At 39.9% G+C, this 25,227-nt stretch overlaps 1 protein-coding gene across 1 annotated transcript in view; it reads left to right on the top strand.

Moving 5' to 3' along the window:
* Positions 1 to 25,227, top strand: part of LOC117485999 (anion exchange protein 3-like) — an 85,942-nt gene that overhangs the window by 13,032 nt on the left and 47,683 nt on the right. Inside the window, 5 exon segments of the mRNA XM_034134717.1 lie at positions 10,419 to 10,795; positions 21,158 to 21,320; positions 23,042 to 23,289; positions 23,409 to 23,596; positions 24,560 to 24,562. Of these exon segments, the coding sequence (XP_033990608.1) occupies positions 10,742 to 10,795; positions 21,158 to 21,320; positions 23,042 to 23,289; positions 23,409 to 23,596; positions 24,560 to 24,562 (656 nt within the window). The 5' untranslated portion in view covers positions 10,419 to 10,741.

Raw genomic sequence — 25,227 nt, 5'->3', positions numbered from 1 at the left:
ATGTAATTAAAGTCAGATCCACTCGTGTCGGGGCAGCAGTGATATCATAAAACTGTTAATGAACGTATTGAAACACTTTTTCTTTTACCAGCAGTATTCACCTTGCAGCTGCAGCTATGTGGCTTTTATCCTGGATAAAGTGTTTAAGTCATGGATGTTTAAAGTTTAACGTCTTCATATTTGTCTAATATTAGTTGACTTTTCATTCCGGAAATATATGACGCGCTGCGCTGTCAGTACACGGCTTGTCCATGTTTGTGATTGGTCGATCACTCCAAATACCACCCCTTTTATGTGAACGCGCACCTAACTAGATAGGACACGGCTGGCCTGAGCGATCGAGTTGATAGCCAGCGTCGTAGGACCGTTTAGCGAGAGCGGGTTTGTTTTGGATTAAGTCAACCGGATAACTCAAAACATATCCAGGATATGTTGAACTAGATTCGTAGTATAGGCCCCTGGATCCCTTGGCTAACTAACAGGGAGTCCCCATTGACTTGCATAGAGCTCCCTGAATGCTGGTAATAGACGAGTTGGGATCACGGAGAAATGCTCTCCGCAGACCCATTCTCACAGCGTTATAAACCTTTTTCTTACTCAATATCAAGCCACACTTATTGTTTTTACTTCGGCTGTGAGTGTTTGTGTGTGCTCAGGATGAGTTTTGCTTGTTCTCGCTGTATCGCCGACCCGGAAACCTGTCCGCTCCTCGCAGCAGCTCGCAGCAGCTCGCAGCAGCGGCGAGCAGCAACGAGCCTCGCAACGTCCCGACCAATCAGAGCACACTGGGCTCACAGGGAGGGGGGGCAGGAGCTCCAACAAGCCGTTTAGGACAGAGAGTGAATGCCTGGTGAATACACATACTATACAGAGATGCTGTATGAGAAACCAATGTGATTTTGGAAAATTGCACAATTGAAATCTATTCTAGTAGACCTCAACAATGGAAATATGATCAGTAGAAATGGCCATGACATGGGACCTTTAAGACACGCAAAAATATAACAATTAATGAGTGGGGTGCACCACCAACCTTATTTCATGCTACAAACCAAACCCCAATAAAACTCAAGAGTATTTGGTTTGGCAAAGATTATAGTTTTTCATAAAAAATATATGTTTACTATCTGCTATTTAAGTTACATACAAAGGTTTGTTTTTTGTATACAGGGTTGAAAGTCCTGTGTTTGTTTGACCCAACCGTCCACCCCAATCTTCTCCAAACGCAAACTTCCGCTGTCTTCGATTGGAAACATATTAGTGATACATCAAGAAACGTTATCCATGAGAAAATATGTTTTCTTTAAATGTTATTCACAATACACTCTGTTGCACATGTCTTAGGAGACCGGGCTGCCTGTTCATATGTTCAAAGGGCAACAATCCTTGCAGAATGGAAACTGTGGACACTAACTCTGAGTGACTAGAACATTACTGGAGGTAATGACAATGATAAATGGCCATGGTCTGGCCTGCCCTCTCTCACACTGCCCAGAATAATTGCAGACCAACAATCCTTGGCATGTTTACATGGATGAGAGGCACCTGTTTTCTTCCATGTGAGAAACTAAAATAATCAGCACTGTGTCTATTTTGGCATCATCGGGATAATTAAGCAGCCCCAAGGTGCCTTCTCTTGTTTGTTTATGCTAGTGTGTGCTGCAGTGGTTTTCAAATTAGACTTATAAGTGAGAACTAGAAAATGCATTTCCTGCTGAAAATGCGTGCAAATGCTGTAAACTGTGAACATTTTCTGCTGAATTTAGCTGAAAATGCAGAAAAAGCTGAATATTTTATTAGTTGAATGGTCTCTGTAGCTGCCTTTAGCTACAAAAACCAAATAAGTGTGTTGCTGAACTTAGCGGAGAAATGCAGAAAAGTGAAATGATTTTAATCAAAATTGTTACAACTCAAATGCATTGCAATGACTTTGTTGAACACTTGAAAGTGAAATGTTAAACTGGAAGAGTAGGACAAATAGTGAAGAAGCTTAATATTTAAAAGAAAAGGTTTAAAAAAGCTATAAACAACAACATGTATAGCCTCAATGTCCTGAAATAGCTGAATAATGTAATAGTTGAATGGTTTCTGTAGCTGAAAGTAGGCTGAAGGAGTTAGATATTAAATGTAAGTAGTAGTGAATGAATGTTTACAAACACCTGTGTGTGTAAGCCCAGAGATCAAAGGTTACCATGGAGATGTGCAGTGAAAGGAGAGCCTTTCCATTGTTCTGAATGAGAGATAAACCTCTTACATTTCTAACTTTTGTTTAAAAACGGTAGCTAATATCGGTAAAATGTCAATGCGTGCAGCATCTCAGGACCCCGACGAGCGTCTGAGTCTGCTGTTTGTGTAATTTTGGGTTAATAATTTGGCATTTTTGGCAGATTAACTAAAGGTGTGCAATTTACAATGGGCCTTAATGGAGACATGTTTAAAGTTGTTGTCACTTCATGCCCTCAAGAGGCATTTTGTTTAATTGTTTTGCTTAATTTTTTATTATTTTTCAACGTAAGAGAGGTTTTCCTACAATTCAAGCATACAATTATGTCCAAGGAGTGTAGGGTTTGGGAATTATGGCAGTTTAAAAGAAAATGTAAGGCAAATGTCAAGCTCTCCTCCACTCTAGCTGTGACATCACGCACTCTAAGCCTTAACGAGCTGCGCAATACACACTCATGTTAAAATCTGAAGAAGGCCTCTTTACCAAGCTCCAAACTAAGTTAAATATCTCAAAAAGTTTTATAGCTGAAGGTCTTGTGACCATTTTAAAGTTGGAATGAAGTCTATAGCTGAAAGTATGTGGAAGGAGTAGCATTTGGCGCACGGTGTAGTTAAAAGAGGATTTGAAGGTTCCTCCCATTGAGTTTCATGTTAAATATGCTGAATATTTCAAAAAGTATAACATATTTTGAAAAAGTTGAAGGTTTCCCATGATGTGCTGAAAAGGCTGAATAGTTTGATATTTGAATGGTTTATGTAGCTGAAAGTAGGCTGAAGTTATTGAGAGCCAAAGTATTGGTTGAAATAATAATAATAATAATAAGATTAAAGATTTGAAGAACTATAGTGGAATGCTGTGGCACAGCATTCGCACTAATTAAAGATTCGAAGAATTATAGTAAATAGCATTCCACTAATGAAGTTGAGTTGAGTAAAACGCATTCAATTAGAAAGTGGAAGGTTTCAGGGTAGTTTTATCTTCATGGCACCACCATTGACAATGTAAATATCTTTATAAATCAGTCAATATAAAGCTAGTAAGGTACCAGACCTATCTTCACCGGCCTGTCAGCACTGGATTAAAGTCTGGCTGCCCGTATTATCATTCTGATTGGGGGGGTGGATGATCTTGCTTGTTTGTATTTCAGTATACCAAACAACATTGTCTTGAGCCTCTCTAAGCAGAGGACTGTGACCTTGCAAAACGGTAACACGCAGATTAAATTATTGTGGAAGGTCATGGAAATACCTTGGGAAATAAGCGGCCAATAGCAGGCCTCTTCCCACAGTCTACATCCAGTGATTCAGACTAGTAAATTGCTAATTGCTATGAAATATGTATAATGAGGCTTGCTTAATGTTGTCCTTCAAATGTTTGAATACAGCACTAAAACCTAAGAGCAGTGACATTCGGGAATGGGATGAAATGTCACATCCTGTATTCTTAGAAGTTCCCTTGGTGCAAGAAATCTCCTGAGGATGTGTGGCAGAATGGTCACCATGGCAGCTGATAAAAGCACCACAGGGAACATTGTGGATCATAAGAGATGAATCTATCCTTATAAAAATAAAACACAAATACAATTTTGTGGGTGGGGGGCGCCAGTGAAATGCCATGACACAGTATAAGATTGAGGAGATTGTAAATTATATGATCGAGTCAATTACTTTTGAATTACAATGTTACTAAAACATGTAAAGCATTTAAACAGGAATTTAGCATAACATGAGTATCCACTTTATACATTTCTCACTATGCAGTGATCGTTTACAGTGTTTGTACATTCAAGGACCACGCCACAACAAATGTCAGTTACAAATGTAATTATGGGAAGTATTGGATGTCAGGCAGTGATGAATGTAAGTGGAAGGGTTGAAGAAGGGTGAGGGGTGACATCTGTCAAGCTGGTATGGAGGTCGTTCTTAAAGGGGACCTATCATGCAAAATGCACTTTTGTACGTCTTGTATAAATGAATATGTGTCCCCGGTGTTCCAGGGAATTCACCAAGTGTCAGAAAACACAACCCTCTCTCTTTTCCTCCATACCCAAATCTCTAAAAACGGGGCTGCAACGGATCTGATACAGACTGATCCAGATTTGAATTATTTTCTACGTCACAAAAGTGGTGCTCCGCTTAGTGGTCAATTCTCCACCTATCAGGGGAATGTGGGGTTGGGCCATGGCCGGCCATTGCCGCTCGAAAGCGCTGGAGACGCTGTAGTACATATGCCAGGCCTGTAAGTGGCGCTGTCGTTTGCCACAAAAGCAGCGAAGAAGACTTCCCGCGCATGGTTGCCATGGTTGCCCTTCTGTTTATTCTCCGCTGCCCCTCCCCGAGGCAAGCGTTTGCGCATCCTGCTGCTGTAATTCAATGCAATCCCTCCCCGTCGAGGCAAGCACTGTAATTCTCTCCGGTAGTCCACCAGCAGATGACAAACACCCACCTCTCCGCCTCTTCCAAGGAACGAAGGGACCGTGCGGTAGAGTTTCAGTTCGATTTTTTTCCGCCGGTCAACATGTCCGTTAAAGTTTAGAAATTAGAAAAGTGCCGGTCAATGGTCTTCTTTGTTATTTATTGAGCTTTGAAACAAATGAATAATGACTCTATATAATCATATATAAGTATAAAACACGGAGGACGGAGATCTATTTTTCTCCCCCTCTTCTGACAGCCCAGCAGCTGATCTCAAAGCACGCTCCCCTCTCCTGCAGGGGGGCGTGGTCAGCTGCAGCTCACAGAATCAGCCCCCTGCAAAAACAGGGCTGGAAAGAGCAAATAGAGCGAAATGAGGCATGGCTAAAATGCAGGATCTGTTTGGTATTTTGAAAAAAAAACTATATTTATATACTTTATATAGGTATGGCCCTACAATATATTGTTCAAATATAGCATGATATGTCCCCTTTAAGTCAAGGCAATGGGAGACTCATGTTGGGGGTTCCGTCTCAGGCGTGTTTCTGCTCAACCAAAAGAAGAACCACCAGACACAACCTGGTCTCACCAGAATGCGTGACTCCACCACGACTCCTTAACACCGCATTGCGTGGTGGAGTCACGAACTTTGCTACATTTACGTGTCTGCACCACGCAAACAACCCCAATGTAAAGTGAATGAGGCTCCTTTGTCGTGGTGAACACACGCATTTCTACAACGTCCAGCAGTGAGCTTTTATTCTATAAAACGTTTTTAAAATCTACTTTATAGCTTGTAGTAACTCACAGGAGGCTTCTTTTATTTTATTTGTATTCATAATAATTTTTATTTTTCGTCAGAATGTATTATGGTGCATTATTCACCAATGTTTGTTCTCAAAAAACAATGCATTGTGTGTAATACAACTGTGATTTTTATTAAATTAGTTCGTTTTTAAGGAAGGCCAGAGCTTCAGCTGTGTCAAAGAGATTGTTCCCTTTAGTTAACGTTATTTAAAAGATAATTATATTCCTATTTGATTAAGTACCCTTTATTGTATTACGGACCCAAAGAGCTGAGCGTCCATTCCCATTGGATAACAGAGCATTTTACACCCGGAAGTAAGTATTCTCCTTACTGTCCATTGATTTTATTTACAGTGATATCTGCACTACTCATCAACTCAAAAACACCAGATTATCCTTGTTAATTACACAACATTGATTGGTTTAAATTGTGTACAATGCTTTTGTATTTTCCCCTTTCGATTCGGAGAAACAAATATTTGTTTGTAGTGTGTGGATGGCAGAAGGCACTACACTACCCAGAATCCTCAGCTATGGGACTACACCATGTGCTTAGAACGTGTCCTACCCCCCCCCCCCCTTAGGTCACAGGCTCCTCCAACTGTGCAACACAATAAAACAGATAGGCTACACAGAACAAATAGTGCAAGTAAATACAAAAAGAAAAATAGTAAAATAGTAAAAAGTGAAATAGTGCAATACGAGTCTATATACAAGTGATTGGATTATGATATATTAGATAAATCATTTCTAAGTAGCAGCCAGATGAATGTTATGGATGTTGTTTCTAAGTTCAGGTGTTTAATAGTCTTATGGCCTGTGGGATGAAACTGTCCCTGAGTCTGGTGGTTTTAGTCCGGATGCTGCGGTACCGCCTGCCAGATGGCAGCAGACAGAACAGTTTGTGGGGTGATGGGGGTCTTTTATAATCCTGAGGGCTTTCTTTAAGGTTAACCTGGTATTTTTACTCCACTACATTTATTTTAGTTACTTTACAGATTTGGATTAATGATGTGAAATATAAACAACCCTTAAATCAGACTTTAGTTACACCTGAGTAAATTCAGTGAATTCAGCCAACAATCAGGCGAGATATTTGGTAGTGGGTGCTTGAGAAGACTAAATATTTATCTGCAGATCCCTAAAGCATATTCATTACTCGTTATTCTCTACTAATAGTTAATTAAAAACTGTATATAATGGCTATTTTGCACATCCCTTTCAAGATTTCAAGATTTTCTAAGGTTTATTGACATATCATATACACAACTACGGTGTAGTTATGCAATGAATGAAACACTTGGGTCACAGGTTCATCAACAGTGCATCACAAGACATCTATCGATATCTGTGTACCTCCACCATTAAACATATTCTGCACATTTCTTGTACTATCTACATACATCTTATAAGAGTATAATTAATATGTATAATATCAGTTAAAATAAGTGCTTCAACATAGTTAACATTGAAGGAAAGTTGATTGTCAAGTTCCAAAACAAACCATGCAATATATTAGACGTTAAGTACTTTGTCAGGCTAATATCTGTAGATACCCCCAAAGCTTTTTTCTTATTTAAAAGAAGACCTTAACCTAAAGTATTCTTTAATGTTTAAATAAAGCCTTATTAGTTTGTCTGTTTTGCACATCCTCCTATCAGGCACTAAACTGTTTTATTGTAGAGATCACTTACAGTATCTTCTTGATATTTTCTATTCTATATTATTTATATCATTGACCTTCCACTTTCCCACTATATTAAGAGTATGTACTCTTAATATTTAAATGTTTTCATCAAATATAACACATTCAAAAGTGCTTTACAAAAATGAAAGACATTAAGAAAAAGGCATTTTAAAACAGTCATTAAAAAGCAACCCAATCTACCTGCATTGCATTACTCTAAACGTGTAATAACGTGCTTTAACCAGTAGGAGGTGCGGGTTAAAAAGCTGTCAAGTTTACAGTGTTAACAAAATAAAATATACTGCTGTTTCTGGTTTAGTTTACGACGGATATATTCTGTTATTGTTTTGATATTTGTAACACAAAAGCGATGTAAAAAACCCACAGCAACACAGAAAAGATGGTCTTAACATGACCCAGCGGTCTAGTAGTTAATAAAAAACAATAATATCAAAACAAATTATTACTACTAACTTTATTGTGAAATTAAAATAGAACGGTAAAAGAATAGTTTCCGGTCCATTCTGAGGCCCGATCTCTGTAGATAAATAAAGAACTACGACAGATGTGTAATGTTTAATGCAGCCAAACCATTCATTACAATGCATTCATGTGATGACTTTCAAAGAGTAAAGCAAGCACTGCTGAATAAAGTATGATTTGATCTTTGACGAAACGTTTTTTTCATTGGAATGCAGTTGGAGGTCAACCAATCACAGAGCTTGAGGCAAAGCGGAACAATAGCTGAGGATTCTGGGTAGTGTAGTGTCTTCTACCATCCACACACTCCGAAAACATATTTGTTTCTCCGAATCGAAAGGGGAAAATACAAAAGCATTGTACACAATTTAAACCAATCAATGTTGTGTAATTAACAAGGATAATCTGGTGTTTTTGAGTTGATGAGTAGTGCAGATATCACTGTAAATACAATCAATGGACAGTAAGGAGAATACTTACTTCCGGGTGTAAAATGCTCTGTTATCCAATGGGAATGGACGCTCAGCTCTTTGGGTCCGTAATACAATAAAGGGTACTTAATCACATAGGAATATAATTATCTTTTAAATAACGTTAACTAAAGGGAACAATCTCTTTGACACAGCTGAAGCTCTGGCCTTCCTTAAAAACGAACTAATTTAATAAAAATCACAGTTGTATTACACACAATGCATTGTTTTTTGAGAACAAACATTGGTGAATAATGCACCATAATACATTCTGACGAAAAATAAAAATTATTATGAATACAAATAAAATAAAAGAAGCCTCCTGTGAGTTACTACAAGCTATACAGTAGATTTTAAAAACGTTTTATAGAATAAAAGCTCACTGCTGGACGTTGTAGAAATGCGTGTGTGCACCACGACAAAGGAGCCTCATTCACTTTACATTGGCGTTGTTTGCGTGGTGCAGACACGTAAATGTAACAAAGTTTGTGACTCCACCACGCAATGCGGTGTTAAGGAGTCGTGGTGGAGTCACGCATTCTGGTGAGATCAGGTTGACCAGACAACACCTAGGATTAGACTAAAGTATGCATCAGATTGAATAGAAATAGATAAGTGGAGACATGAAAAGAGAAGATGTACGGAAGTAGACATATGGTAATGAAAGGGATGGCTGGATGAAGGGATTTAGGGAGGAAAGGATGAGGAATTGTATAGATCTAGGGAGGAAGATAAAAGAGGTAGATGGGCTGTAGTGAGGGAAGGGATGAGGGGATAAATGTATGAAGGGTCAATGGGATATAAAGAGGAAGGGATGACAGCATGCAGGGGGAAGGTCTAAATAGGGAGGGATGAAAGGATGTAGGGATAAATAGTTGAAGGGATGAAAGGCTAAATGGATGCAGGGTCAATGGGATATAAGGAGGAAGGGGTTAGAGCAGGGGTTTTCAAAGTGTGGGAAGGTGAGCCTCCCCTCAGAGAACATAAGAACAGCCGCGCCCCTCCTCCCAATTATTATTGCTATTATTATTATTATTATTATTATTATTATTATTATTATTATTATTATTATTGTTGTTGTTGCTATAATGCAGGGGTATTATTATCCAGTGGAATGCCCTTACCTACTGGCCTAGTTAAATCAAAGTGGTTACTTTTTGCTGGGCTGTGTAGTTTTACACACCGTCTTATTTGACTTTCTCAGGACTTAAAACTGTTTTTTGGGGGCAGACCCCCACAAAGAAAAAAATATATTTACACACGTAAGGTCATCATCTTAACAGTTTTTTATGCTCATCGAGTCATCCGTGAGCAGAGCATCAAGTTGGCATGCCTATAACAGCTGAATGTGGCGATTACCATCTTGTTCAGCAAAATGCCTCACAAACTTATTAAGATCAAAACTAAAGCTTTAGTGCGTTTTGATTCAATGCTGAGTACAGCCAAACTTGACAGTCTCTAGTTCTCTGTCATTGTAGACCGCAAATACCTCATTCCTTCCGTCTACTTGGGTCCGAATGCTTCTCGTTTTGCGCCGTCCCGTTCAAATGAAATCGCCGCCAATCACATTTCCACGCTTGCGCCAGGGCCGGGGGAGGGGTTACAAGGCTCGCGTCTTGTGCTGCATTCACTTGCACTCGGACATTAGGGATTTTCTCTCATAAATGTCCGATGAGCCACAACTTTTATTTCAAAACAAAGCTGCCAACTGGGGTGGCAGCTGGGGTGGCAAGGCTATTTTTAGGGTGGCAGTTGCCACCCCATGCCACCCCGGTAGATCCGCCCCTGCTTGACCGGTACTTGCTTTTGATCAAAGTCAATGCGGAAAACCCGCCCTCACACAGGTAGGTGGAGGTGAAGGGAATGAGCACTTTTACAGCCTTTTTGGCGAGGTGGCAAGTGACGTTTTCTGCCAGACGCTGTCTCCTCTTTCACTTTAGGTAACTTCACTAAAAATCGATCCATGTTGCCGCTCGCATAAAGTTAGCTGAAGTTAACTATCTGAAATTCTCGTAATTTTGTTCTCACGCTGCGCCTCCCCTGAAGCTCTCTGGTGCCCCCCCGGGGAGGCGCGCCTCACACTTTGAAAACCGCTGGGTTAGAGGATGCAGGGTGGAAGGATGTAGGTAGGGATGTAGGGATAATAGACAAACAAGGGCCATATTTGGTGACCAGGTAAAAGAAGATTAGCAGGTGAATAGTGGTGTGGATAAGGCGGTGCCCTGCTCCCAGACCTAGGTTAACTGATTGGTGTGCTTGGTTACCATCCAACAGTTGCCCATATCGTCCTCATTTCACCCATTATAACTCTGTCTCTTCTGTCCCTTCTCCTGCAGGTTATGCCACCCCAAAGGCTTCCTGGATCCCCAACCGTGAAAAAGAAGGGCTGATCCCTGTCCTCCCCCAGTTTCCTGCTGTTTTGCACCCCATCTTCCCCTTCACCTTTCACCTGCATATTCCCTTCTCCCAACCGCATTAACCCCACCAGACTCCTACACTGGTCCTGTCGCCCTTTACCTCTTGAATCGTTTGTGTAGTCGTATCTTTCCCCAAGTAATCCTTACCATTAGCACTCGATACCATCGCAACAATCTTTTATTTTAGCCCCCTGCCCTCAAAATAGAGCTATTCTTCTCCAACTGGCTGCACGCCTGGCCCCATGGCTACAGGAGGTCATGTGCAAGAGATAGATGTGTTGATCAACCTACAACAGGTAAGAATAACTTTAAGGTGTTTCTTACGTTAACCTTAAATTCAGAAGATATGAATGATTGAAACACAAGTCAAGCAAACATACACAAAAACATCTTCAAAGGGCAAGTGGAGAGTGAAGACCTCTGCCAAGGCTATTTGAAAGATGATGAGTGTTTTTCCTATGTGATTCGGAACTGCTCCAATATCTAATGTGTTGTGCCTTGGCCTTTGCTATGTTCTTGCATCAAGTTTCATCAGGGCATTCATTTTTCCTGTCCTGCTGACAGACCGTGGCGGAAACACAACCTCCTTAGCAGATCAAATTAAACCGTACAGTACTTTGGTGTCTAGCATTATGAAGTGTTACAAAATGAACCTTTTTTCAGTTATAACTTCATCACATCTGTAACCACCAACATTTGTAACGTCAAATTATCTTTAACCTTTAAATGTTAGATGCTAAGGCAATCCAAAAGCTCCTCCTTTTTGTTTAACACGGAGATTGTCAGTTCTGAGCTAGAAATAATCCCTAGCACTTGTCCAGCATCCCTCCAGCTGGACATTTTGGGTACTATGCTTATATATTAGCAAAAAACTAAAATGGAAAGAAGGGGAAACATCTGGTTATTTTCAATGTTCATTTAAATAAATTGTAATGTTCTTGGAACATACATTCAAGAAGAATTGAGGAATATGGTTATGCTGTCAGCTAACAGCCATGCATTTGTGAGACTGGATTCTTACTGCAAGGCCATTTACGATATGCAAATCCACTGAATGCAATCAAAATTATATAATTTGTCCATTTTATCTAGCAGTGTTGGTTTGCATTATAGATAGGGAAGGGAAGTAAAGTGATGGAGGGTAAATAGATCATTTTTGGGAAGTTAGAGGTGTCATATAAAAATGTAAATGCAAATGCATATTGCTGTGCATTGGAGGAGAGTTTTACTTTGCATGAGAAAAACTACTGTAAAAAAAAAGTGAAGACAGAGAATTGGACATAATTGTGTAGCAGATGTCCACATTACTATGTCAGCCTGTACAATGGAGTCTCAGTGAGCCAGTAAAAGAGTCCTTTATATTAAGAGTAGGTGGCCTTTCAGTCGGGACATTAATGCTGGCAGTGTGTCTGGAAGCTTGAGATTGAGAAGTGGAGTGAGAAAAATAACTTCATAAGCCTAGTTGACCGATAGCTCTGTGCCTGTGATATTTATTAGCTGAAAAATCTCCAAAACACCAATTTCACATTTTCACACCAATCAGCTGCCAATTAGCTTGTCTATTAAAGGCCAGTGAGCAAGAATGTATTTGAAGGAACAAAGAATATTGGTTGGATGTGGCGTTTCCTGTTTCCCTATTTTAGCATTTTCCCATCTGGATTTGATATTTCTAAAAGAGTCATTTCTCTGTAACTGTTGTCTAACCCTCAGGCCATTGCTGCCCTTTGAACTGTTTGTGTATCCTGAATGTCAAGCAACGGGCCTGCTGCAGTTCGCTGTAAATGGCACTTTTATAATACTGGTGAAAGACTGTAAAAAAAACACAGATTGAACAAAAGTCAGCTCTGCCTTTGTTTTAGCATTATTCTGACATGGATCGACAATGGGAAATAGAGTTTTCTAAGAAAGTGTTAAACCAACTATGCAACATATTCTCCTCCCTTCTACCCACCAATGGGTTGTTTGCAATGACTCCCAAAACAACATTTATGAGCGTTGGAGAATACCAGCATGTCATGAAACTATCACAGTTTTTAAACATGAGTTTATCGTTGATTTGATTGATTGATTTAACTTTGTGAATTTAAACAACACTATCTGAAAAGGTAATTGTTTGAAATGAACCAAGTATGTATGTCTTTTCACTTAGGTAACGAAATAAGTGAAATACATTTCGTATGTGACGTAAGTTAAATATAAGATCATTTAAGCACATAGGTCAAAATAAGTGGACTTTTGGCTTTCCAGGGGACATACTGGTCAGCAGGGGGAAAGTCCTCTGTCTGTTTCTTCCATTTATCCAACCTGCTCTCTTCCTTATACTTTTGCTGTTTATACAACATCACCTACCTTTTTCCTTTGCTTTTGTTGTAACAGTACTAAAACTAGAGGTTGACTCCTAACATTTAAGAACATTTTATGGGATTTACTGGCATCCAGTGGTGAGATGGCAGATTGCAACCAACTGGATACTGCTTGGCTCACCACTCCTGTTACAAGCGTTTAAAGAACCTTATTGTGGCCTTCAGCGAAGAGTAAAATCAAGAAGGGTCTTCTTGAAAGTCAGTTTGGCTTTTTTGTTCATTGCTATTGTAGAACATGGATGTGCAACATGGTGGACTCTATGGAAGAGGACTCACTATCTATCTAAATCCTGCACATGGTCCTGCAATCTGCAAACTATCCGCCTGTTTTTTTTCTTTTAAAAGGACCATCTACAACTATTGCAAGTGCCACAACACAATGGATCCATGTGATAAATATGTAACTGCTAACATGCTAGCCAGCTAGGCACATGCTAGTATTTGTCAGTTACCGTAGACTCAGACCTTGCTTGTCATTTAAAAATCGAATTAGCTTGGTCGCTAAGGAGACAATCAGTTGACACGCTACTCAAGAGAAGTGTTTCTCGTGTTAATGTTTCCAAATGAAGTATAATAAGTATCTTCAATAAAACAAGCGCTAACATGCCATCAAGACTGAATTGGTTCTCCACCATCTCAACAGGGATGAGTCACAGATTGCTCGATGGAAATTGCTTGGGTCCTGCACACCAGAATGCTTTCTAGCTGTTGTTCAAGTGAAACAGATTAGCCTGTGTTCTTATGGAGAAATAGCTCTACCGACTGAGTAGGTGTCATTATGCTCAGTGGGGACCATGCCATTTAGTGTGTGCATAGCATATTGTGGTGCTGGTTTGAACAAAATAATAGGCTGAATGCTTGGCTATATGTGTGGGATATTAAAGCAAACTAATGTGGCCCAGCTGAGTGTGGGTTGCCACAGAAACAGCTGATGTTTTTAAAGAGATCCTCTCATGGGTGGTGGTGGGTTTGATTCTCGCTTGCCTGTCTTAAGATGAAGATGTGCTTTATTTGAAACTATACAGTAGGTATTGTATTTTGATGGTTTGATGGTTAAATATTACAATTTGCATTAGAGTAATTTATATAAAATAAAAAACCTTGAAGTGTGAAAATTGGTAAATGTGCTCTGTATTGCAGCTTAGATATAGGCAAAATGAGTTTTACTAATAAGGCAAACATGTTAAAATAATTGCTCATAAACATCATCTGTTCAGTGAAAGATGCTGATGTATATGTTAGTTGGGATTTGTCTGGGAAGCATGCCAGCTCCTTCAGTCAAAAAAGGCTGAGATGAAGCGAGTGGGAAGCGATTTTAAGAACTGCCAAATAAAAAGAGCAGGAAGCAACTGAAAGCAGTGAACTCTGCAGAGGCAAACACACTGATTACATAATCTTTTCATCCTAAATTTCAATTTGAGTATTGTAAGAGCCCTGTCATACTGTACTTACAAAATAAGAGATATGATTTGATGAGTGTGAAAACATATATGTCAAGAATTTGGAGACACAACTTCATTGAGGTGATGACTAGACTAGAGGATGTAGGAATGTCATGTAGTGTGTTTGCATCATTGCTCTGCAAAACCAAAACTAACTAAGACCCCATTTACACGGGAACAAAACGGGTTGTATTCGCATAGTTTCTCTTGCGTATAGCCCTATCATTTACACGAGGCCGTAAAACAAAACGATAGAAACGGACCCCGCAAACGATAACGGGTCCCAAGGTGGATAGATCTGCAAACGGAACGCTCTGGGGGGTCAAACGGCTCCGTGTAATCGCCTCTATACGCTCATTTCCCGATAGATGAAGCCATAGCCCCGCCTCTCCCCACCTCTGCTGCTCACTGCTGTAGCATGGTCAGTAGCTACTGTCAGTAGCTACTGCTAGTGCTACTGCTACTGACCATGCTACAGATGTTAGTACAAAATCTACAGCTCCTCTACCACAACCATCAGCAACAAGTGGACATGGAGAATTACATGATGTTGCTAAATCCACCGCGGGGCATAAACAGAAGGCAACCATGGCAACCATGCTCCGGGGTCTTCTTCGCTGCTTTTGGTGTATTTTGTGGCGGCAGCAGCGCCACTTACAGGCCTGGCATATGTACTCCAGCGGGTCGAGCGGTCTCATGTGAACAGACACGTTAAATGAATCGAATGCGTGTGAACGGAAGACTTTTTTGAAAACGCATACGGTGCGTAAACACAAACGTTCCTGTGTAAAGGCAGCCTAAATGAATGGTGACATTGTAACAAATTTGACATTGCAACAAAATGTGAAACTCTCTTCTATCTTAGTTCAGACTTTCGAGTAAAAAGGAAGTGTATAGTGTATTGCAGTGCTTCTCAAAGTGTGGTCCGCGGACCACTGGTGGTCCGTGAGCGCCCCCTAGTGGTCCGTGAGTATATTGGTATCATTTCACATTTGAAATACATTTATTTATTTAAGTTTTCCGCACTCTCGCGGGAATCTCTCCGCAATGGAGTGAGCTTCAGTTTGACTTTCGATTGCATGATATAGCCCAGCGCAACACCTTCGTCACACATGTCGCTTGTTTGTACCATTTTCAGGCGATCTGTTCTAGAAAAACGATGTTTTTTTTATTTTATTTTATGAAGCGTATATAAAACAAACAATGGATGTCTTTTATGAACATTTATCCATGCTGGAAGTAGATTTAGATGTGTTAGGAGTGAGATAGAGATTATTAAATATGCATCCAATGAAGCATTGCATGAAGTCTGCTGATGATCAGAGGCTGTTGTTGGGGCTGCAAAAACGTTTTTTTATTTTTGTGTTGTAGGCAGACCATGCAGGCCAGCCCGATGGTCACCAAGGTTCATGTTTTAATAGCATTTTTACAAAAAAAGCTTAGACCTCAGAGAGTTAAACTTGGGCCTGCGACTATAGTTTTACTGTATTTTGTTTTGAAAATCCACAGCGGAGGTTTGTGTCGTACTACATGCGGTGTAGGTTGCATATCTCTCAGTAGCCAACGATCTGTGAGTCTGTTGGACATAAACTCCGTAATAAATGTAGTCTATATTTCATAAGAGGTGTAAAACTTGAGAGCATTTTAAATCGCATTTGAACAAAATGCTTATATAATCTGTAGTTGTATTTGTATGGTTGATTTAATGTGTGAACGAGGCGATATAGACAGGGGTGCACATAACTTTTTTGCCCTGGTTCTCAAAGGAGCACCTGGAGATGTTGCTTGGTGCGCATCCTTAAAATGAAATAAACCGGACCTTTTGAGGGGTACTTGACTTTATGAACAGGGGGGGGGGAGGTGCGCTCGTGAGCACGCTCATGAACTGTTTGCCGGAGCCTCGCAGCAGGGTTACTGTGTGGAGCACATAAAGCAGACCCTTCACGCGATAGCCCGGGTAGAGCGAGGGATCGCAGATGCCGTCGTGGTCGCGGACGGATTAAAAAAATGAAACCTAAATGGCCCGCGAATTATACTTTGGCGGCCGTTAATATACCCGGGCGGCCCGCCCAAGTAAAGTATGTGTGGGAAACCCTGCTATCTTACCAGTTCTTATGCAAATCAATCTATCTATATCTCTCTATCTCTCTCTCTCTCTCTCTCTCTCTCTCTCTCTCACACTCACTCACTCACTCACTCAGACATGTATATAGATCAATGATGGAGGGTTTTGCTACTTTAAATATTTGCGGCCAAAAAAATATTGGCATTAGTATTTTCAGGGTTCGTGCTTGAATTTCGCTTTTTAGATTAAAAGAAAATAAAGAAGTCGGAGCGCGCTTAATTGCTTCGCTTTTACATAAAACAGCTCCGCTCCGGCCTGATGACAAGTACCTCCGGATTTGAGCTGTGAACAACCTAAAGCTTTACGAGAGCAGAAGTCAGGGAAACTCAGATCATTGTGACAAAGATTGACATCAGGGCACAGGTCAGAACTAGGGCTACATACAATAGAAGGTCCAGGATGAACATGCACATTGCCCGATATCATCAGTAGTAATACAATCAGAGCACGGCCAAGAGTTAACAGTGAGTCAATGCTTAGTTTGTTTTGTGCACACATTGACAGTGGAATGTAACGTAATCATCTTGTGTAGAGACCTCATAATCACACATGATAGTAGTGGCGGTTCGCATTTGTTATGCGCAGGAGGGGGTAGGGAGGTGGCGAATAACGCAAGGAAAAAGCAGTACAGTTTGGGATTAGCCATTGTTAGTCCAGTGAAGGTAGGAAGCAGCACTCACCCAGAGGTCAACAGTCCTTGGTTGTCCAAGTCCTTGGTTGTTTATAGCATAAATAACATCTGATTTAATGTGAGGTAGGGAAATAATCATTTGAGTATAAGTATGTGTATAAATATGTAATTTACAACAGCTGTAAAATGTTTGAAAAGCTTGAAAATGCACCTTGAAAATGCTTGAAAAGTGCTTGAATTTGACTTTGGAAAAGGTGTAAGAACCCTGAAAATAGAAAAATAAAATAATTGATTTACTCTTCATTTGAATTATGTGTTGAATGGCCAATAACCACACAAAATAATACAAAAAAGTAAAAATGAAGTAAAAAGCCTGAGCTGTATGTTCTGTTGTTCCAGTCAACAGGAGTAAATAAGGGAATCGATCAAGATTCTGACTGATAAGAGGAATCGATAATGGAATTGGTATACAGTACATACAATCATTGCATTTAATCCCCATACCCATCCTGACACATCTTTAGTCTTATAGATAAATCCTTAAATACGGTTCATTACTGATCACTACTGTACAAACAAGGCACACACACACACACACACACACACACACACACACACACACACACACACACACACACACACACACACACACACACACACACACACACACACACACACACACACACACCCTCCATCATATGAGTCAGCAGCTGATGAATATTTCAATACTGCTCTCTGGCTCAGCATTCCATTAAATATGAAATATTGATGTGGCTTTAGAAATTGGGCTGTTCATGATAAAAGGTTGGGCAGCATGTTTTTAACCCAACAGTGGCTCAGAATGATCACTCTGAAGCCTCCACTCCTCATAATTGATAAGTGGCCAACCCAGCCACAGTAATTGAGCTGTTATGCATTAAATATCATTGTGTTTGATGGTAACCCACAGAGTAAACATAGTGAGAGGAGAGCCCTTATCCAGCATTCATTATGACAATATTAATATATTATTTGTGGCATTCAACACATCAGACTGAAAATGTATTAAATAAATGTTTTGTGTACCAATTGGTTTATACATCATGACAAGAGATCCACTCATTTAGAAGGATGAAAAGATGTCAGAGAGAGTCCCAGGTGAGGTCTCCCCATGCCGTTTTGTCCAACCAATACTTAAACATTTAGTTTATTATTGAAAAAGATGAAGAAAACTAATATTATTATTACTAATAATAACAGCTAATATTCATATTTGAGGAGTAGAAACCAGTAAATGTGTTGCTTTTGTGGTTAAAATAGCTTTTAAGGATAAATACATTCTTAGCTGCAATTCACTTTCTGTGGAACGACTAATCATACAAAAACAGCAAAGCAGATTTTGACAGTAGTCAATATTTCCATGTTTAATACAACTATTATATTTGCAATATAAATAGTTTGAGTTGCTTGAATAGCCCAAGGCTTGATTTAGAGGTAATGTTCCTATGCGTAACACAAACGTTAGTTAAAAGTAGACTGTAGTCATCAGGACATCACCGTAACCCTGTTACAAAAGTGCTAATTCTGGGTCTGGCCCTCATGTTGCAGAGCTGCTGCTGGCCATGTATAATGTAAACACAGACCATATTATTTCCAAAACAGGTTGCGCATTGTTTCTGATACAGCACATAGCGTGACATGTTCTTTATTCAGTGTTTATCGTGAGAACAGTTCCATTATATGTATTATATATATAACAACTTTACTCTAAGTCCCTCCCTTAGACATCCTGCTGAATACACAGAAACACAGCTGAGTGCGGGGATTCAGCTAGCGACTGTACATGGGGGCGATAGGTTGGGACATGGGTGGAACGTTGCCAGAGGTTCAATGTAGAGCCAGCCCACATTTTAGTAATGTCGTCATGACTGCAGCAAATCTGGATCAGCTCAGTTGTATCCCCATTTTTAGAGATGTGGGTAAGGAGGAAAAGAGAGAGGGTTGTATTTTCTGAAACTTTGTGAGTCTCCTTACACACCGGGGACACTGACACATATAAGACATCAACAAGTGCATTTTGCATAATAGGTGACCTTTAATGTCTACTATACTGTAATTGGACCATCATTTACAAAATCAACATCATGCTGTATTAAAAAAGTCCGGAGCAATTGAGACCATAAACTCGTCAGGTAAAAGTTAACTGAGAGATTAACCCCCCCAACAATTCACAAGGTGGCTTTAAAAACACTGTGAAGCAGAAAATACAATTATTTCTCCTCTGTTAACTCATCTTCACCTCAAGGACATAAGGGAATGAGTCCAATCAATTTGAGGAATTGGGCTGACGACATGGGGTTTCAACATGTACTCTCTGGTGTTTAAACCAAAGGCAGCGCTGAAAAAGACCCTGTTTGAATTAGGTTGATACACAAAGAAACAAAAACATTATCAGAATACTTTATTTATCCCAGGGGAAATTCGATTTTGTTAGCAACCAAACCGTGTTACCATAGCTAAATATCGTATTTCCTTTTGCTGCTACTATAGATAACTGTACTATATTTGAATCGTTGTTTTCCCATTGTCCATCCTCCTAATCTTACTGACACAGTACCTCGGCCACCTGGGCTTGGGTTGACCTCCTCCTGTGTCCTTGCACCCCCGCTGACTTCAAAGCAGACATGAAAGAGTCATCTGCACCAATAGAGCTAGTGAAAACCAAAAGCAGGTTTAGAACAAATCCCTTGACTGTAATACCTGCCACAGCTCACAGAAATATTCCCTCATGCATTACATTAGGACTATTACATTCATAGTCTTACACTGAAACACAGGGACTACCAGAGCAAAGTAATGTGGGGAGGATGTTAAGAGATGTTGAAATTAAACTGGATCTCGGGAATATAGAACACCTTCAGCAAAATTGAGCTGTCTGTCGAGTGAAAACAAGGCTTTTACTGCTCACTCAATTTAAAATTCTCCCTTTTGTATTCTGTCTGGCTTCATCTGCCTCGGCTTTGTGTGGATAGGTAGCTCCGATCATTAAACGCATCCTGTCCCTTCATCCCACTGGTAATTAGGGGGTAATGGAGCCATGGCTCAGAGAAATCGGACACCACAGAGCCAGAGCGCTTACCTTGCCAGCACCAATCTGAAGCATAGGGAGAGGCCTGTCCCGCTGATTTGACCTATCAGAAGCCCCAAGCGGCTCTGGAAGGACCCTCCCTCCTCTTCAGCCTCCATAGTCTCCAGGGCCTGTCAAGTGCATTAGCTATTTGCTGCTTAGCACTTTGTTGTATTGATTTATTGTCCTCTATACATGAAGTGAAGGATGTACAAACACTATGTGCCTGTTGTGCTGAAACAGAATTACTGCACAATACAGTTTTGAGGTTTTTCTATGAGAAACAAAAGCAAAAAACAGGATCGTGGCCATCTGTGTTGGGTTGTGGCACAATACGGGCACCCGTTTAGTGTTTTTGCCATCCCAAATCCACAATTTTAACTACTTGCATGCAGTGTCTTTCAAATAATACAAACATATTGTAGAATAAGTGATGGAACTCCCCTCATTTGTTTGTTTTATATTCATCTTGATTAGTACTACTGTACCTTCAAGCACTCTCTTTAAATAATTCACCTTTTAAAGGTGACATATTACGCTGATGTTCAGGTTCATATTTGTATTTTGTGCCTCGACTGTGACATGTCTCCATGCTTTAATGTTCAACAAGCTCTTTGTTTTTCTCAGACTGCAGCACCTCTTTTCACCCTCTGTCTGAAACCAGAGCCCAGTCTGCTCTGATTGGTTAGCTGGCCGTCTCTGTTGTGATTGGTCAACCACTTAGAGATATCCCCCCCCCTTAGCCTATCACATACAAGGTGTTGGAGCGCTACATAGTGTTATATAGTGTTGTCACTATGTTACAGATGTAAACAAACAAGTTAAATGGAGCCATTTCAGTCGGGGGAGTGTGTGGGAGAGAAACTCCCTCTGGAGTGCACAGAAACGCACAGAAACCTATAGAACACTACAGGAAAGGGAAAAAACACATAAAGCATGGTAGGGCCCCTTTCATAGACTTCACCTTTTACTCTTTGTCTCCATCCTCCAGGTGAAGGTGGAGGTGGAAGATGATGAAGGATCAGTGGAGGAAGAGGAGGAGGAGAACTGGGAGAAAGCTCTGTCTGTGGAGCGCTTTGCAGACATCCTCAGTGACTCTGCTTCCACCAGCGGAGACAGGATGGGCCGGAACTACACCGAGAAAGACTTTGAATGTAAGCAGAGCTACCATGTACTGTGTACAAATACTATATACTCATTATACCTACAACTGCACAATAACTCATCAAGTGCTCTGTAACCCAGTGATGAGTATTAATCCACATTACAATCAGAAAGCAAGCTACCTGCGTAAGAATGATTTTCTTCCAATATATTTGTTAGTAATATTTGCCCTCACATTTTTTATATTGTATCATTATTTTATATTTCATATTTTTTATAAATGTTTCAGCCGTTTACATCTCATATCCACAGGGTTTGGTGGAAACCCTGTAGATGAGTGACAGGCTGTGAGATAAAGCTCAGAATAATAACCTCCCCTGATAATGCTGCTGTCAGCCTCAGGAGAGATCATTACTATTTGCAGTGTCAACTGTGTTTCATATCAGAAGCACAAAAAAACAATGATGTGCCGGCTGTTCATAGAAATATATACTATATACTTCTCCCATACTTTGTTCAGCTAGATGTCACATGCATTAAAAAGCAAAGCACTAACGCAGTCTAACTCCCAACTCATAAAATACTTGTCTTTTGTAAATAAACCTCTGTGTTGACAGGGAAAAACCTGGTGTGGTTAAGGCAACATAACAACATAAACCTCCTAGGGTTAGGCAAAGATTATGATTTGGTTTAAAATTAGTATATGTTTGTTATGTGGTTAAGCTCATTATGTTCGAAAATGTTTTGCTCCAAAATCAAGTCAAATAATAATAAAAACAAGGTGCTTGTAATAGCTGTGTAGTGAACACTTGCTGAGTACGATTTGTTGAAATAAGATGGGATATTTAGATAAATGAGATCTTGTAATTAGCTTGGAAAACATATTTTGAACTATATTTACCAGAATCAGGAAATGTTATTACAAAATAAAAACAAGATTAATACAATTTATTTCTTAGAACAAGATGATCCATCTTTTACAAATATCACAGCAGCTTAAAAAAAATGGTTTCATCTGAGATACAACTAAGATGTTTAGAAGAGTCTTGAAGATACTTAAGATGCATTGTCTAAAAACAAGACCGTATATCTCACTGCATTGTTACTTCTTAAGTTATTATGTCTTATATCAATTGTAAAGACATATTCTGACTAGATATTAGACAAATATACTATACTATACAGTTCTACTTAGTTTAAGTTATGCACAAAACTATACACAACTTGACTATTGGTTTCACATGAGACGTAAACTCCGGTCTCCTGGGTGTAAGTTATTTTCTTTTGTTACATCCAGACCAGCGGTTGGAGAAGTACTCAGATCTTGTACTTGAGTAAAAGAAGAAGTACCAGAGTGTAGGAATACTCTGTTACAAGTAAAAGCCCAGCATTCAAAAAGTTACTCAAATAAAAGTGCAAAGGTATTAGCATCAAAATATACTCAAAGTACCAAAAGTAAAAGTAGTCATTCTGCAGATTGGTTCATTTCAGAACAATATGTATGATATGTTTTGATTACAATTATTGATGCATTGATTTTATCAATTTGTTTTTTGTTGATTCTATTTCCCATCCTTAATCCAGATCTGCAAAGTTACTAAAGGTATTCAATATATGTAGTGGAGTAACGGTACACCATTTACCTCTGAATTGTTGTGGAGTAGAAGAAGCAAAACATTGAAATACTCAAGCAAAGTACAAGTACCTCTACAAATTCAGTAGACTTAACATTTACTGTGATGTATTTGTATCTGATTCTTCATTTTGACAGATCACAGACACACATTTCCCCATACGCACCACCCCTTATCCACCCACCTACCCCTGGCCCAGCGTTTACGCAAGAGGGTGCACAGCATGGAAAGACGGCACAAAAAGAAACGGAAAAAAAGAAGGACCTCTCTCCCCCCCTCCGAAGAAACGCCCACCATCCAAGAGGTAGATGAGGAAGAGGCCGATTCTGAGACGGACAGACAGGCAGGGTCCGCCTCCAAAGAGAGACCGGATATCCAACCACAGGTAACATAGGACTGAGGAACCATGGGACCTGTACAATGTAACGTTTCTCAACTCCCCGCTTGAACTAGGTATGTCCAAGCATGTTCCTCCCCTCTCACTGATCTTCCTCTTCCTCTCAGTTTAGTTTGGGGAGACAAGATGACTTGGAGGAACCCCATCCGCCCAATACCTTCCACACAGAAAATGAAGAACATCCATTATCAAGGAAAGCTGCCCCTGCTGTGATTAAGGGGGAGGTTCATAATGGAGGAATTACTGTTCTTGAACAGAAGGAGGAGGTGCATGGAGAGGAAGGAGCTCGCAACAGGTAGGCTGTTATACAATCAGGTTCTGTTCTGAAAACTGTTGTCTGCATGGGCTCATGGTCACAGTAAAGGTACCAAGTGGGAACCTGATCAATTAAGCTAATGCAGGAATGTCTTAAAGCTGCATTCTTTTTAATGGCCACTCAACTTGTTGCTAATTCTAAATTGTTTAGAAGTCAATGAAAAAAATGACCCGACTTCTTGATTTATAACCTCAGTAATAATCGTCCTTCTTTTGAACCTGATTTTTGCTTTCCAAATTAATATCACAGTTAAAAATTGAAAAGACATACACATGAACATTGCTAACCAAGCTAGCATTTGATGGTAACTTAGCATTATGCAACTAGAGAGCAAGATATTGGATTCGGTGGAGCAGAGCTGAAGATGAATACTAATGTAGATTCTGAATGTATACAGTAATTAGGCAGTTATTTTTTATAGCTTTTGTCGGAAGAATTTTGTAACATGATCATTTGTCAGTTTTCTGCTGCTACCGTGTTGTATACGTTGTTATATGTTCATCCAATATGTGACTCATTCACAGCCCATTGGTGCACTTTGTTCAAAAGCTATTAGCTAACTTTGTCTATCGTTCCTCTGGGGTTGGGTTGGCAGCGTACAGTAGGTTCATCAGGCCATTTTCCCTGTGAACAGCTGCTGGCTGTGGCTGGAAACAAGTTGATTAGAGAAATGAGAATGAAATGAAACTGTGGGCCATAAAACTAAAACAATTAAGCTTGAAGATGCTAAAACGCTCCGTAGAGTTGGGTTTTAATTGTATGTTGGTTTGTTACTATGAGCACAGTAAACACCGTCTTTGAATCCTTTGTTATTGGTTGATATAAAACTATAATTATGCAGCTTTAAAGGTTTGTTGTTAGTTTACCCTTTTATTACTCTACGTCCATTTCGCCAGGGAGTGTTTACTGGTTTCGTAGCATGAATTGCACATTACTCGGCAGTATGTTGCTATGGTTACCTGCAGTTTAATATACCTGGTGGAATGGTTTACTGTCGACTAGTTAAACTAACACACAAACGTTTGTGTTGTACCACTTTCCAAATATAGCGGCCAACTGCCAGGCATGAAATGAGCATATTGCTGGTCATATAATAGAGGACACCAGCTGGATTAAAATTATTTAATTAATATTCAAATGTTTCTAAATTTGGAGCTGACCCCTTGCATCAAATGTATCTGTAACACTTTTAACATGGACGGAGCTTCTTTGAAAAGAGAATACAGCAGACAGGAAGAGTTGTTTCTGCTCTAAATTAACTTTACATTAGTATCTTGTTCAAGACATTAAATAAAATCAACCCTAAGACCCATATATACAGTTCTTAAGGCTTTGATGGTTAACTAATAGCTGAATCATAGATATTAGAAGACCATCTGGCCTGCAATAAGCATAACCATCAAAGTGTGAATTAATTCACGATTACAAATTCATATGGATTGGGCTGCTGGAGGTCAGGGGCCCCATGGTGATTCAGGTGTTGTCTCTGCCTGTTTATATGAAAGCACAGAGACCCCACCATGCCTGTGCCATGTGAGAGAGTGTTGCTGTGAGAGGGGATGACTCAGAGGGTTAGTGAATAGAGCCCTATGCTCCTAACACTGTGTTGT

The sequence above is a fragment of the Trematomus bernacchii genome, unplaced genomic scaffold, assembly GCF_902827165.1.
Source record: "Trematomus bernacchii unplaced genomic scaffold, fTreBer1.1, whole genome shotgun sequence".
NCBI classification, from domain to species: domain Eukaryota; kingdom Metazoa; phylum Chordata; class Actinopteri; order Perciformes; family Nototheniidae; genus Trematomus; species Trematomus bernacchii.
The sequence above is the reverse complement of the archived record's forward strand: the minus strand, read 5'-3'. Positions and strand labels throughout refer to the sequence as shown.